This window comes from Porites lutea, chromosome 7, assembly GCF_958299795.1.
Source record: "Porites lutea chromosome 7, jaPorLute2.1, whole genome shotgun sequence".
Classification (NCBI taxonomy): domain Eukaryota; kingdom Metazoa; phylum Cnidaria; class Anthozoa; order Scleractinia; family Poritidae; genus Porites; species Porites lutea.
The window spans coordinates 21,422,099-21,438,272 of record NC_133207.1 but is presented as its reverse complement, the minus strand read 5'-3'; the positions used below and the strand labels follow the sequence as shown (position 1 = coordinate 21,438,272).

Here is a 16,174-nt window from a genome sequence, read left to right as displayed (position 1 = left end):
ATGATTCAGCCACAATTGTTTCAGTTTTCAAAGCCGGCACTTTTCGCTACTAATGGGCCTAGTAGTAGCTCAACCGACCAGAATGCAGCATTGATGATAGACCACTAGTTGGATTTTGCTAATGTAAAATATATATTAAAAATGTCTATTATTTAAATGACATGTATTTCTTCAGTTTGTGTACAATTATGTAGCCTGACCTGCCTTGACTAGCCTTGCTAACTGCAGGCCAGTCCTAGCGATTCCTTGTACATTTTGTAATTTACAATGCATTTGTGAATTCAAACAAAAAGTTGAGGTTGACAGTTAATGTACTTACTCCAGTTAACTCGTATAGGTCATCAAGATAACATTCCACCACAGGAAAGGACTTTCCCTCCACAGTGATAACAGGAGCACCCTCCACTCTACCCCTGACAGGCACAGCAAAGTACATAGAGAACAGGTCGCTTTCAATGGTGGCTGACATGAGGACCACCTGTGATAAACACAATATGAACCTTAAAAGCAGTATATTGGACTATTATAAGTATGAGATCAATTGCAACTACAGTGTATGAGTTCTCAACCCAAATACTCATGCAATCAGATGGTAAGTTGCTCGTAAAAGCATTTAACAAAAAAAATACATTCAGAAATCCGAGGAAAAAAATGAGCTATTTACACACAGTGGAACCCTGCCTTATAGCTACCTCGGTATTAAGTACAGCCACCTCTGATCTATTAATGAACAAAGGCAAAGCAACATGGAATCTATTTGTTAAGTACTAGCAGATACCTTGACATGCTTAGAGTTGGTTCGAAGCAACTTTTTCACAACCAGCATACAGAAGTCAGTATCTCTGTCTCGTTCATGAACCTACATGTAAAAGCACAAGTCATTACGAAAACCTGTACAAGTGTGAGTTTGAGCAAATTATCGCAAAACCTTGTGTGAGCATTAAGGAGAACAACGACAAACTGCGCATGCAGAGTATACAGCTGTATGTAAGTTGCATTGACTTTTTTATTAGAATTTTCCACAAATTCAAGCATTGTATTTTTACTCCACACAAACGCTGTAAATTTACTGGAATCATCCTGTGGTACTATCACAGAACCTGGGTTACCTGTGAATTCAAAAGCACGACAGCACAATCCACTAGACCCAGGCTATCAGACACAACTTTCTTGGCACACTGATCATATTAAGAGACAGAAAATTTGCCATGTATCAGTCTGACAACAACCCATTCTTACCTCATCCAGAATGACATGAGTGTACTGATTCATGTTCTTGGAATGAATCAACTTCTGCAGCAGTGTGCCAGTTGTTACATAAGACAAACGTGTGTCCTCACTGACACACGAGTCTCTGCCAACCTGGTACCCTACCAAGCTTCCCTGCGTCCACCCTCTTTCCTGGCAAACTCGCTTGGAAATGCTTATTGCGGCAATTCGCCTGGGCTGAGTGACAATGATATTGCAATACCTCTGATCTTTGGCATACTCATCCAGGATGTATTGAGGAACTTGTGTGGTTTTACCGCTACCTGTAGCTCCTAAATAACGTTAAAAAAGATTTTAATACTTACAAATGTAATAAGAACAGCAGTGTAATAAAATTTAATGTAAATTACAAAAATTGTAGGATCAAGAAAAACAGCCAAGACTTTTAGACAGGGAGCCCACATTACAGATGTCAGGGCTTCTGATATTTCGCGCGGTCGCGGACCTGTGAAATTCAGGTATTTCCACAAAATCCCGCGAAATTCCCCCAAAAAACGGGAAATACCGCGAAATCCGCCAGAAATATTTCCAAATACTTGTCGGCAAAACATATTTAATACTTATCTTGGCCATTAGACCTGTTTTATTCACCCCAAATGTCCAAATTTATCTTGAAACTTCGTCACTGCAACGAGTAAACAACCTCCCAAAACTACCACGCGTTCTTAGATTAATGTTGCGAAAAACTGGGCACTAACCATAATGTTAATAGCTTTAGTATTCGCGCATTTCTCGAGCAAACTGTTGTTGGAAGAGCAAATGATTATCCCTGTTAAAAAAAAACATTAACGTTTAACGCTGGTCATATTGACACAGAATTGATCGATTTTGGCGAAATTTGCCAAAAAAAAACCCCAGCGAAATCGGCTGTTTTTTACCGTTTCTTGGCGAAGTTCCCCCAGAAATTTCCCGTGAAATCGTCCGATTTTTCTAAGAATTTGCCCCTGAAAATCCTTTGAAATTTGACTTTTTTCCGCTAAAATCCCGCGAAATTGAACGATTTTCCGGCGAATTTTGACTTTTCTCCCGCGAAAATTCCGCGAAACCGGCCGATTTTTCCGCGAATTTTGACTTTTTTCCCGCGAAATCGGCCGATTTTTCCACGAATTTGCCCTTGAAAATCCCGCAAAATTTTGCTTTTTTTCCGCAAAATATCAGAAGCCCTGACATATCTCTTTTTCAGTGGGGCCCTGCATTAAAATTATTACAGATACAGGGGTATACTTGTAATCCTACCAGGACCCTACTTTAAGAGATAAAATTAATATATTAATTTTTTTATTATGATCCTGTTCTATCCTATCAGGATGCTGTCAGAGATACATTGTACTGTTGAGATCCTGTTCTATCCTGTAAGAATCCTGAAAGAGTTACTGTTAGGATCCTGTACAATCCTATCACGTTCTTGTAGGAGATACATGTACTCTTAGGATCCTGTCCTATCGTATCAGGATCTTGTAAGAGATACTATTACGATCCTGTTCAGTGCACTACGATTGCTGAGCATCGTGGGAGGTATTCAAAATCTGATCATTTGTGTCAAGATGGCATGGAGTGAACATCTCGACTGTAGAGTGAATATTCATTAATTACGCTGCAGAAATATACGATTTTGCTTTGAATCTCTTCTGGATGCTTTTGAAAAACAAAGTCTGTCAAATTCTCAGCGGAAAAAAACAGGACTTCTCATTCTGTTGATAAGTGTATTCTGGTGTATTTTGTTTGTAATCACTTGCATCCTGTTTTCAACTGACCGAGAAAAGTCGGCACAAAATTGCTTCGTTCAATGCTTCAATCACAACCACACAAAATCACAACCTTACATGTACAATGACTTGTATAAGAAGCAATTATTACTAATTTTTTTGCCCTATTAACTCACCCTGTATAATAGTAACAGAATTACTCTCAATGGTGTCCACAATTTGTTGTCGATAAGATGTGATGGGAAGGTCAGGAGAGTATGTGTGATCAAATGAGTAATTCTCAAATATATGAGCATCCTCCTCCTCTCTCAAGGCAGCAGGTATTTCATCAGCAGCACCTGGAGGGGGATTGGTTTCAAATTCGTCCATCTCATCATACAGGTCTTCAAGTTTGGGGCCAGTGGAACAGTAACCTCCAACATACGCAGGGGATGGCAGAGGACTAAAAAAGTAAAAGTAAAAACAAGTCATGTATATGCACAAAAAATCAGCATAATTACATATACATATACATAAGCTTAGTCCAGCTTGGGAGTCGACGAGCAATTGCTGATCTTTTCGTCATGTTTATCGCCTGGACGAGTCAAAAATCTTCAAAAGTTGATTAACTTCTGTCTCAAAGTTGGCCATAGCACTAAAATGGAACATTCAAAGTCCACATGAAGACTGTGGTCCTGTGACTCCTATGAAATGTACAAAATCAGCACATCGAGAAACAGGAACAATCTACAACAGTTGTCGTTTTGATATCAGGTGCTTTAGTGCACAGCCGAATGATTCACGAAAGGCATCTACATCATTTCTAAGTGAAACATTTGCATATCACAGTGCCCACAATAACTTCTTCCTTATGCTGCGTGTAATCCACAAGTTAGAAAATAATGCATTGTTGGGGTGAGCTAAAAAGCTTAAGAGCTCAAAGTGTTGGTGAGGTCAGTGTGTACTAGTCATGCATGCAATTTTCAGGATATGTGGAAATGAAAGTCAGCCATGCCTACAGGTAGTCGAAAAGCTGCAATGGCTCACCCCTGGGCCAGGTTGCATAAAACCTTCTTAAGATAAGAGGGCCCTTAACTTTTGTTCTGGAACAACAAGCTGTTGTTTTGAAATAATAGTTACCATTCCCTTAATCTTAAGATGTTTTTTGCAACCCGACCTGACCCTGACCTGGAGATTAAGAATGCGGGCTCCTCTTGTCGCCCGCAAATACGTAGACCAGGCAAAGTTCATAAATTATATCCTTGTTTACAGTGTTTGCAGCGCTTCGCCGACATCCGTAATTCGAGGTATTGAAAAAGTAACCCATAGAAAACCAAACAGAAGGAAGTATGTTCATATCCTACCTCTGTGGATTCGTCTTCTTTGGTAATTTAAACTCCTGTTGAAAAGCATTGGTTTGAGTTGGAACGTTCCAACGTCCGCTTATCTTTGCGGGTGTTAATGTGTTGGTTTTGGTAAGCGGCTTGAGGCTGAAAAATTCCTGTATCATATCAAGGCTTATGTCCCCCATCTTGCACGGAGCTCTTCTTTTTCGATATTTATCACCAACGATGTGGTGATTTATTCACGAATCCGGCGCCATTGCACTGTTTTCATCCTTGCTGCAGCCAACAAGGGCCTCTACAGGAACTGACCAATAGGAATATCTGTACTATTACAGACCACCAATCAGAAAGCTTGTTATAACGCATTATTGAGCCAGCGATACTAAACGATATATCCTTGTAGTTGAGAAAAAAAAACACGTGAAAATTTGGGGGTCGTCTGTTTGTTTGTTGATTTCTCGAAGAAACAGCTGTCTTGTCATGTCTGACTTAGTAGTTTTCTAGCTCAATGAATTTTATTCAATATGGACGACTGGCAAATTTGCCCACGATGTAAGACGACCAAGTACCGAAATCCGAAATTGAAGTTGTTGGTGAATGTTTGCGGGCACAAACTGTAAGTCCTCAAGTCATAAAATACTCTGTCGTGGTCGATAAAATTGGCTGAGAAAATATACTCCTAAACCAAAACAAAAGAATATAGGATTCCAGCTTAGTTTCTTTAATTTTAATGTAAAGGTTTTCTTGATTCATGGAGATCTGACATTGCCAAAATTAATTATGCGTTTGGTCTCTTGAGATCTTTTTATATAAACTTAAAGTATTACCAAAGAGGAAAGGGTCTCAGCCCTCAAAAATATCAAAACAGTGTTGTCGTATAAGGGGAGGCAAATTACAGAGTATCCGTGCTTCGATAAGTCAATGAGTCACCTCTTTTAAGACTTGACAGCACCACACTGTTCTACACTGCTCACACCGTTCCACTGTTCCGTCATATACTGTACCACTCTTACAGCATACTCTTCCACACTGCTCACACTGTTCCATCACACTGTTCTTCTGTTCCAACATACTGTTCCACTATTCTACCATACTGTTCCAATGTACCACCACACTGTTCCTCTGTTCCATAACACTGTTCCACACTGATCACACTGTTCCTTTGTTCCACCATAAAGCTCCGCTATTCCACCACACTGTTCCACCACACTGCTCACATTGTTCCTCCACAGTGTTCAACAACACTGTTTACGCTGTTCCACTGTCCCACTACACTGTTCCACAGTTCCACTGTTCCCTGTTCCCCCGGACTGTTTCCACATTGTTTCCACACTGTTCCATTCTTCTACACTTCCACTATGATGTTCAACACTGTTTAATCACCCTGTTCCATGGTACTGTTCCATGCTGTTCCTCCACACTGTTCCACCATACTGTTCCATACTATTCCACACTGTTCCTCCACACTGTTCAACCACACTGTTCCACCAAACTGTTCCACTGTTCCAACATACTGTTCCACACTGTTCCACCATATTGTTCCACAGTGTTTGACCACACTGTTCCATCACACTGTTCCACACTGCTCCTCTCTTCCACCACACAGTTCCACTGTTCCACAACACTGTTCCAATGTTCCACCACACTGTCCCAGACCGCTCACACTGTTCCACCACACTGTTCCACTATTGCTCTGTTAACGTTCCATCCACACTCTTCCACACTGTTCCACTGTTCCACCATACTGTTCCACTGTTCCACCATAACGTTTCACACTGTTCCACCATACCTTTCCACACTGCTCCGCCACACTGTGCCACGCTCTTCCACTATTCCACCATGCTGTTCCACACTCTTCCACCACACTGTTACACTGATCCACCATATTGTTCCAGTGTTCCACCATACCATTTCACACTGTTCTACCACACTGTTTCACTGTTCCACCATGCTGTTCCACACTGTACCACCACACTCTGCCACACTGTTCCACTGTTCCGCCACGCTGTTCCACACTGTTCCACTGTTCCACCATACACTTCCACACTGTTCCACCACACCGTGCCACACTGTTCTACCATGCTGTTGCACACTGTTCCACCACATTGTTCCCCCGTTCCACCATACTGTTACACTGTTCCACCATACTGTTCCACTGTTCCACCATACTGTTCTACTTTTCCACCACACTGTTCCAATGTTCCACCATACCGTTCCACACTGTTCCACCACACTGTTCCACTGTTCCACCATACTGTTCCACCACACTGTACCACATTGTGCCACACTGTTCCACCATACTGTTCCACACTGTTCCCCCATACTGTTCCACTGTTCCATACTCTTCCACACTGTTCCTCCACACTGTTCCACCACACTGTGCCACACTGTTCCACTGTTACAACATACTGTTCCACACTGTTTGAACACACTTTTCCATCACACTGTTCCTCTGTTCCACCATACTGTTCCAATGTTCCACTACACTGTTCCACACTGCTCCTCTCTTCCACCACACTGTTCCACTGTTCACCAACACTGTTCCAATGTTCCACCACACTGTCCCACACTGCTCACACTATTCCACCACACTGTTCCACTGTTGCTCTCTTCCACCACACTCTTCCACACTGTTCCACTGTTCCACCATACTGTTCCACTGTTTCACCATACCGTTCCACACTGTTCCACCATACCATTCCACACTGTTCCATCACACTGTGCCATGCTGTTCCACCACACTGTGCCATGCTGTTCCACTATTCCACCATGCAGTTCCACACTGTTCCACCATATTGTTCCAGTGTTCCACCATATTGTTCAAGTGTTCCACCATCCCATTTCACACTGTTCTACCACACTGTTTCACTGTTCCACCATATTGTTCCACACTGTTCCACCACACTCTACCACACTGTTCCACTGTTCCACCACGCTGTTCCACACTGTTCCACTGTTCCACCATACCATTCCACACTGTTCCACCACACTGTGCCACACTGTTCAACCACGCTCTTCCACACTGTTCCACCACACCGTACTGTTACACTGTTACACTGTTCCACCGTACTGTTCTACTGTTCCACCACACCGTTTCAATGTTCCACCATACTGTTCCACACTGTTCCACAACTGTTCCACTGTTCCACCATACTGTTCCACACTGTTCCACCACACTGTGCCACATTGTGCCACACTGTTCCACCATGCTGTTCCACACTGTTTCCCCATACTGTTCCACTGTTCCACTGTTCCACACTGTTCTACTGTTCCACCATACCATTCCACACTGTTCTACCACACTGTTTCACTGTTCCACCATACTGTTCCACACTGTTCCACCACACTCTGCCACACTGTTCCACTGTTCCATTGTTCCACCACACTGTGCCACACTGTTCCACTGTTCCACCACACTGGTTCACTGATCCACCACACTGCTCATACCATTGCACCGCACTGTTTCACTGTTCCGCCATACTGTTTCACTGATCCACCACACTGTTCCACTATTTTACCATACCATTCCACACTGTTCCACCACACTGTGCCACACTGTTCAACCATGCTGTTCCACACTTTTCCATCACACTGTTCCCCTGTTCCACTATACTGTTCCACTGTTCACCATAATGTTCTACTGTTCCACCACACCTTTCCAATCTTCCACCATACCGTTCCAGACTGTTCCTCCACACTGTTCCACCATACCATTCGACACTGTTCTACCAAACTGTGCCACACTGTTCCACCATGCTGTTGCACACTGTTCCACCACACTGTTCCACTTGTCCACTATATTGTTCCACACTGTTCCACTGTTCCACCATGCTGTTCCACTCTTTTCCACCACATGGTGCCACACTGTTCTACCACATTGTTTCACACTGTTCCACTTGTTCACCACACTGGTCCATACCGTTCCACACTGTTCCACCACACCGTTTCACTGTTCCACCAGACTGTTCCACACTGTTCCACCACACTGTTCCACTGTTCCACCATACTGTTCCACACTGTTCCACCATACTGCTCCACACTGTTCCACCATACTGTTCCACACTGTTCCCACCATACTGTTCTACACTGTTCCACCACACTGTGCCACACTGTTTCACTGTTCCATTGTTCCACCACACTGTGCCACACTGTTCCACTGTTCCACCACACTGGTTCACTGATCCACCACACTGCTCATACCATTGCACCGCACTGTTTCACTGTTCCGCCATACTGTTTCACTGATCCACCACACTGTTCCACTGTTCCACCACACTGTTCCACCACTTTGTTTTGAGTTGTTTATTAAACTAACTAATCAAATCCTCTTGGCAGCAAGAACATGATTCTTTTCTAGCTCCTTTAAGCGGTTTTTTTGCAAAAACCCCATGATAGGGATAAACCGTAGGTAACAGAAGGTAAAACTATTTTAAGATAAAAATAAGCTCTGGTTAAAAGTATAAAGATATCAAAAGAGCTGGTAGTTTCTCTCTGATGCGTCTTTCTCACGTTTTTTTCTTTTCATTATTATTATATCCAGACAAGTAATTTTGTCCCCTGTTTTGTTCTGATAGGTGTGAAAGCTGTGTAGAGACCCTTTTCACACGGCCATCAGCAGCATGTCCAGAGTGCAACACAGCTCTAAGGCGAAATGACTTTAGAATTCAACAATTTGAAGATCTTATTGTTGAGAAGGAGGTGGACATAAGGAAAAAGATTTTGAAGATGTAAGAAATATGTCAATTCTTTCAGTCATGTTGAATGTGAAAATAATTGCGGGCGACAGGAGGAGCCCACAGTCCTAATCTCCAGGTTGTTATTACGCATGCGTCGCATGTATGTAGCCAGCATAAGTTTGGACTTCCACCAAGAATGTATGGAATGCACAGAACGCACTTTGATCAAGCGCGTTTGGACCTTCTATCACTCGTAATCTTATCACGCGTGTTTTGACCATTTGTCACGTGAAACGTACGCAAAGCACAGCGCTGGAGTAAAAGCGTTTTGACCTTCGATCGTTGTCGCCGTATTATTACTAGTAATAATATTTTATTATTATGCTGAAAAACAAATTATGCTCACACTATACATTTTTGTCAGGATCAGGATCAAGAGTTGAGCAGCTTTTACAAACATTTTGGTACACACACTTTTGATTAATTAATAATTTCAGCATTTTATTGAAATTTGAAGTTGTGAATAACTGGGGAAAGAGGTTGTCTAGTTTTTCCAGAATCTCTTAAATCATAAAAGAGTTGTAAAATTAATAATTTCCAATCGTAAAATCAAAATGTTGTTAAATATAGTTCAATACAGTATTCTCAGTGCAGTTGCGTGTACATATCGACTCTTATTTTGTCATTTCAGCTTAATATACAAGTACCATGTTATTTTGCTTACTTGTTACTAGTTATAACAAGCTTGAGGAGGATTTCCAGACAGCCACTGATCCCCTAAGAGCCTACAATGACTACCTGGAGGAAGTAGAGTCTATAAGTATGAATGGATGGCATGGCATTATTTTTGTAATGAGGGAAAAATATCAATATTGGCCGTTTTTATGCTAGAAACTAGAGTGATCTGCTGTTAAAACTTGGCGCATAAAAGTAGATGAGAACATTGAAAAAACGCGGGAGTTTTCTAAAAAAAAAAGACAAACTAATTAACTCTGACTCTTCCAACTCGTTTCTGGTCGAGTTGGGTTTAAGTCCCAGTTAATGGCGTCCCATTTGTATACTACACGCTTTTAACTACTGAGACATTAAAGTCGTCTGTTAAGTGCGACTAAAGGAAACGCTTAGCAGAAGACGTTAAAGTTGTCCGACGTTAAATGTCTGTGTCATATTTACCCTTTTATTCTGGTCAGACTAGTCTAGCGTGTATGTATACTTTAACAGTCAGACATCTCAACCATATCACAATTCAATTTATTGTTGAACAGGGATTTGTAATTATTGTGAACGAAAATATCTTGACATGCAATGAGATGGATCCTGTACGGGTAGTTCTTGTAGTAAGTTGTATGCCGGCGTTATAGACAATAGTTTAGTAAGCGGTATATCATGCGACTTTTTTCCTTTCGTTTGAAGTTTGGAATCTCGCAAATGGGGAAGATGTTGAGGAGACAAAGAAACAAGTAGAAAAATACAAGAAAGACAATGAAAATCTAATAAGGAAAAATAATTTTAAGCTGGTAAGTTTAACCAATTTCTTTTCACCCACCTTTAATCTCATCCACTTACTCACAATCCGCCGCTCGAGACCCGCACTATTTACCCGTGACCTGTACTCTTTACCTGCGTCCCACAGTACCTACCCGTAACTCGCATTATTTACCTGAAACCCGCGCACTGTTTTTACCTTATGGTTCTCGCTTTATTATTAACTCGCGCCTTAGGCCTCGTTTATATGGAGAAAACCTGTCCCGTATACTGAGAAGGGTTACCCTCCCAGCTGAGTCAACTTTAGTGAGCGTTTATATGAGAAAAATGCTCACTATTTTGCCTGAGGCAACAACGCTCACGCATGCTCTGATTGTCTCTCTTTGATCGAGGCGACCTTGCTGGGTAAGCCAAAGTGTTTACAGCTACCTCGAGAGAGATTGTGGGTAAAGGTGCAATCCCAAAGGGAGAATCCCAAAAGGTTTTGTGGTTGGTTTTGAATTTATTGTTCTTCAAAGAAATTTGAAAGAATGGTATGAGAGGCCATTGATGTATGTTTGTGAGTGCTAAAGGAAAGCAACAAAAGTAGGTTCAACAGCTACAGTGTCAGGAACAGTGTATTGATCATATCCCATATTTACTTACGGGATTGTCGCGTGCACATTTTTTCCGACAACTTTTCTCTAAATCCCTGTATATGAAGAAAAGTTGGCCCAGTTAGGAGGGTGACCCAACCCAGAAAAGGGTGACCCTGCTGAACCAACTTTGTATTTCTATTGTGAACAGTCCGCCAAGTTTTGTAACGGAAATGTATGGCTCGCCCAGGGTACACTGTAGCTTAGGTGGGTGGGTGAGCCCTCTACCTGGGGAAACATTTCTTCATATACACGTGACCTTAGCCACGCTATTTGCCGCCATCCGCGTCATTTCCTTGCTACAACGGATATAAGCAACTCTAGCGCTGCATTGCTTACTTTTTTCTTTTACTATTTTTGTTTTGTCAGGGGAGAGAAGAAGCTATCGTTTTTTCCCAAATTGAGGAAGAACAAAAACAAGCAGAGCTTCGCCGGGCCCAAGCAGCCTTATTGGAGAAACAAGAGAAAAATAACAAGAAGAAAGAAAACGAAGAATTTCTTGATAGTCTGGTAACGAATTTTGCCGAAACATTTTATAACCAGTTATTCGCTTACCGTCGATTCGTCTACAGTGTACCACTTAATTGAACTTGTTACTCTTTTTGAAAGAAAATCAAACGTGCCGGTTATAGGGAAGGTGCTGGCCTTGTATTCCTCTTTCATAGATCTTGTCCCACCTAAGGTTTCAAGCAAACTGCATGTAGTTTGTTATTTTTTCACCACAAACTGCGTTCCAAAGAACCCAATAGACAAGGTCTCTGCAAGGAGAATGAAACATTAATTTGAATTCAAACTTCCTTCAAAGTGATCCGACCAAAACTGGTAAGAGCGTTATACAGTAACTTCCTAAACTGAGAACAGGCGGTTCCATGAAAAGTGAATTAACCGGCAATTTGAACCATAAAATACAGTGTCCAATTTTAATGCAATCTAGTAGTGTTGCATAATGAGCCAAATGTCAGAAAATGGACCTGCACAATATTCAGTCTTTCTTATCTTAAAATAAGAGCCTGTATTCATCGAAGTTCCAAATATATTTGGGTATTGCGCTAGTCTTGCCCTAGTTGAAAATCGCTTCCATCTACTTTTAGCTTACATGTAAGGCCAAGTAACAAAAGCAGTTCTGGTCCGTAATTCTGTGAAAAAAAAGAGGGAGGGAGGGAGAGAGAGAGAGCGAGCGGGGCCTTTTTATTATCATTTACGAACTTTTTTTGTTGTCAATTGAATGCTCTCTTTACAAATTATTACCCTTCCCTGAAACAAGAGAGAGATCTTCGGTCAAATATTAATAACTGAAACGTCAAATATTAATTAAACACAAATTTGGTTTATTTTAATGGATGTTACAATTATGATGCGTCATACGATATATTTCAAGAGGTAGAGTGTATTAAAACCGTCAAATGAATAATTATAGGGATCAGTATTAATTTATTTCATGAAAAGTAACACTTGCTACGCGGGCAGTAATTGGTGCTCAAAGTAGCACCTGCTGGTTTTTGTTCGCTCCACCTTTTCCAAGAGCAAATACTAACTGGGCCTAATGAGCCAGTTTTAACTTACATTTTGTCATTCTCGCGAGCTAACAATGTAGATTGTATTTCTCTTGCAGACCAAAGGGGACCGTCCTCTGGAAGACATCATCGCTGAACATACTAGCAAGTTGCAGAAAAAGTCTTTATTGTTTTCAGGAAGCAGCACTCAGTTTTCTACATCAAAGAAGGTAGGTCCTGAAAAGCTTCTATCAGCAGACGACGGTGGCGACAACTGTATTAATATTTGATAAGAAAACCGACAACAACTGTGCGAGTGCATGACGCTTTTTGACACGTCTTTGCCGCCCTTTCTGCAACTACGAACTGGCATTTGCTTATACGAAGTTTTCAGACTATGTAAACGTGAATCAGACTATGAGCGGCTTCCCGTTGTTCTTATTCCATCGAGCGAAAATGACCATGCGTACGACTGAAGGTGTGACAGGGTAGAGCCGCCCTCGTTTCTTGCTTCTCGTGACGCTCGCGCGCGAGTGTACTTTCCTAACTAAATCTGAGGCAAAAGAGAGACTCCTCACAGTCCGAGCGTGCATAAACAATTTTGTCTTTTTCTTTACAAGTTTGTCCACACAGTTCTATATACATTACCTTTAGTACTGGTGAAGAGACTTCGTTTAATAATCAAAAATTGTTTTAGTTGTTCCTTATTTTCTCAGAACCTTTATGATTGATTGAGCAGTGTTACTAAGAGGATAAATATGATGTTGGTCAACTGAAGGGGTTAAATGGTTGAGCGTATAAACCAGTAAACGTTATGCGTTCACGGTTTCCGTCGGTTCTCTTGTGAACGATAGTTCATAAAATAATAAAATATCGTTTGCGCGTGAGAAGAACGTCGTAAAAGCAAGTTTCTTTGCAGATATAAACTTTAAAAGACTTGTGTTTGTATAACTTCTGTTCAGACCCTTTGCAAAGTAGAATGGCGGTATGTGATGATCTGTCCACCTTGTTTTAAGTCTCAGGAGACGTTCGCTCCCTTACCGTCCTCTGAAGGCCCCGCATTCGTGTACGTTGCTCCAGAGGTAGTGAACGATGGACCCACTGCCCCAGGAATGGAGACTCTTGCTGCAAGAGGGTAAGTTCACATTAAAAAATAATAGTGTCTTTTCATTGGCCGAGTGGTTAGAGCGCTGGCCTTGCAATTCGAAGGTCCCGGGCTCAAGTCCCACCCTGACCGCTAGCTGGATATGTTCACGGTAGTCCCGAGTTCAAATCCTCGGCCATGCTTGTAGCCAGTTAGTTTACCTCCGGCCAGCTGGGATTCTTTGGCCCTGTTAAATTCAATGTGAATTATTTGTTTCAGGCATTTGCTCGGCCCTACTTGCATTAGTGCTATAAATACTACCGAGGGTAAATAAAGGAATTATCATCATCATCATCATCGTCGTCGTCGTCATCGACATCATCGTCATCGTTATTATTATTATTATTATTATTATTATTATTATTATTATTATTATTATTATTTCTATTTCTCAATCACAGGAAGTCACTGCATTTATAGATGTTTAAAGACCTTAAAATTTTAGCGAACTGATTCAATTTCTTCATTTAAGAATTCCTGATCATTTCATTTTATATTCTGATGAGCGTTGGACGGTGCCTCGATATCGGACAGGGTACAGAAAATTGACTGGCCCCTCATGAAAGAGCGTGTCAGACTCAAATCGTGTGTGCCTTGTCTTAAATACTTGGTTTGAGTCTGAGGAATTATGAAGCTGACGACATGCCTCGCAACTTTTAGGCTTGGGTAAAACGTTCAACAAAAACGTACTACTTGTTTTGCTGAAAACTATGTTTCGCGTTTTACCACCCACGATCAAACCTTATTACAACCTGATTCGTTGTAGGACAGGTTTGATTTGGGTGGTAAATCGCGCAATATCGCGGCTATTCAACTCGTGTTTTAGCAATGTTGTAAGACAAGTTGCATGTTTTTCTTTTTGGATTTGTTTTTTTTTTTTACCCGCTTTTCCGTACCTTTTACTCGTACCTGTTTGTTGTGCTGTGTCCTGTAACGTTATGTTTCTTTGTTTAGGTACCTGAGGCATGTGCGCAGCCCTACTGAGGGAGAGAAAGCTGGTGGATACTCATCTGAATTAGCCTGTGGAAGAGCTATTCAAGAAGCGTTCTCGGCACTCCACTTAGGAGTTGAGCTTTAGCCCAATTTTTTCATACGAGATACTTTGTTGAATATTTTTTCTACGATTTGAAAGATTATAGGACCACATCTGGTGATTCGTTGCAGTTGCGCCCGGAATGAATTAGAATTACATCCACTATTTTGACTCAGACAGTATCCCACCCAAGTGCAACTTTTGTAGGAGTACTCTGTACTTGTGGATGGTAAATAATATGTTTTGTGAGCTGTTGTAATTGTTCATTCGGTATGAAAATTAATCCTGCCCAACACTAGTCTTTAGTGTTATAATAATATTGTATTGTCTTATTTTGTTCTCGATAATGATCGCGTTATCAAACTCCGTTGAGTTGAAAAGTGCTGATTGCTGTTTTTCACTTTCACGTTAACAAAAATGAAGAGAGAAAGCATAACGGCAATACATGAAGTCAAGAATTCACGCGATGTCGAAAGGATGGACGGACTGTATTGATATGCCGGAGTTGAGAATTTTTTTCTTTCAATATCACTTTCATGATTTAATAGATTTTTTCATTACTTATAATAACTACCAGATGAGTTTTAGGCAATATTATTTATTACAAAATAACTAAGATAGTACGGGTGCTCTGATTGGCCGAGAGGCGTGTTTGCATGAGAGTATGTAAACATTGTTGTGACGTCAAGATGTTTTGCTTTTTGGGCGCTAAACACGCAAGCACGAATTTGAAAAAAGTTTTTGAGTTGAAAACTTTAAATTTGCAATGCTAACAAAGTTCTTCCCATGGATCCATTAGGTCTCATCGTTCACGGTTTATACTTTTCAAGCGATAACGTTTTTAAATCATGTGTATAATATATTGACTTACACTTCATCTGGGCTGCCTGCCTTACGACGCGGGCTTACCTGCAAAGGGAGCCCACGCCGGTTCTTCTTAAATTTCAAGAGAAACAGAGTTAACTTCTATCATGAGGAAATAAATTTTGCTGATGTACTTTTTCTAAACATATGCTTGTTGTCTCTATCTCTTTTTCCATAATATTTACGATGCGTTGCGGCGCGATGCGGTTCTATAGCGTCGGATATTAAATATGTCCAAATACGCGACGTTGCCGTCGTTGCCTTCGCGTCGTTGGATTTTAAGGCGGCACAATAGGGGTTTTCAGGGCATAGTTAATAGAGCTAGCAGCAGGCTCAATACCTGCCAGGTATATCTGAGCAAAAAAACTACGTCGCCATTGACATAGAACTTGAAACGATTTGTGTTATTTACAAATTTGAGATCAATAGCTGAACTTGTGTGGTCCGTCACGCGAGTAGGATTAGTGATAACTCAAGCATGCTGGCCCTTTCTCTGATCTTAAATCCCCCGCGGAGAAATAAGCTTTCTTAAACAAAAGTAGTG

General features: G+C 41.2%; 2 protein-coding genes across 3 annotated transcripts in view; one reads left to right on the top strand and one right to left on the bottom strand.

The window, feature by feature from the left end:
• LOC140944963 (ATP-dependent RNA helicase TDRD9-like) overlaps positions 1–4,578 on the bottom strand; it is a 46,301-nt gene extending 41,723 nt beyond the window's left edge. For both annotated transcript variants that reach the window (XM_073394071.1, XM_073394072.1), the window contains exons 1-5: positions 4,319–4,578; positions 3,152–3,417; positions 1,240–1,541; positions 779–859; positions 320–478 (exon numbers count right to left, since the gene is read on the bottom strand). In XM_073394071.1, coding sequence (XP_073250172.1) covers positions 320–478; positions 779–859; positions 1,240–1,541; positions 3,152–3,417; positions 4,319–4,485 — 975 coding nt within the window. In that variant the 5' untranslated portion in view covers positions 4,486–4,578. The remainder of the gene's footprint in view (positions 1–319; positions 479–778; positions 860–1,239; positions 1,542–3,151; positions 3,418–4,318) is intronic.
• A 135-nt stretch (positions 4,579–4,713) lies between these two features.
• On the top strand, positions 4,714–15,774 carry LOC140944029 (CDK-activating kinase assembly factor MAT1-like). The gene is made up of 8 exons (XM_073393133.1): positions 4,714–4,916; positions 8,875–9,027; positions 9,711–9,796; positions 10,390–10,493; positions 11,466–11,606; positions 12,709–12,819; positions 13,606–13,724; positions 14,688–15,774. The coding sequence occupies exons 1-8, from the start codon at positions 4,825–4,827 to the stop codon at positions 14,809–14,811; spliced, it is 930 nt and encodes a 309-aa protein (XP_073249234.1). The 5' UTR covers positions 4,714–4,824; the 3' UTR covers positions 14,812–15,774.
• Positions 15,775–16,174: the final 400 nt, after the last annotated feature.

What these genes read in the sequence shown, in the direction of transcription:
- LOC140944029 (XM_073393133.1), top strand. Translation starts at nt 4,825, where the DNA reads ATGGACGACTGGCAAATTTGCCCACGATGTAAGACGACCAAGTACCGA. An exon ending in AAGAATTTCTTGATAGTCTG is followed by an intron (nt 11,607 to 12,708) that starts GTAACGAATTTT and finishes TTTCTCTTGCAG; the next exon opens with ACCAAAGGGGACCGTCCTCT. An exon ending in GAGACTCTTGCTGCAAGAGG is followed by an intron (nt 13,725 to 14,687) that starts GTAAGTTCACAT and finishes TTCTTTGTTTAG; the next exon opens with GTACCTGAGGCATGTGCGCA.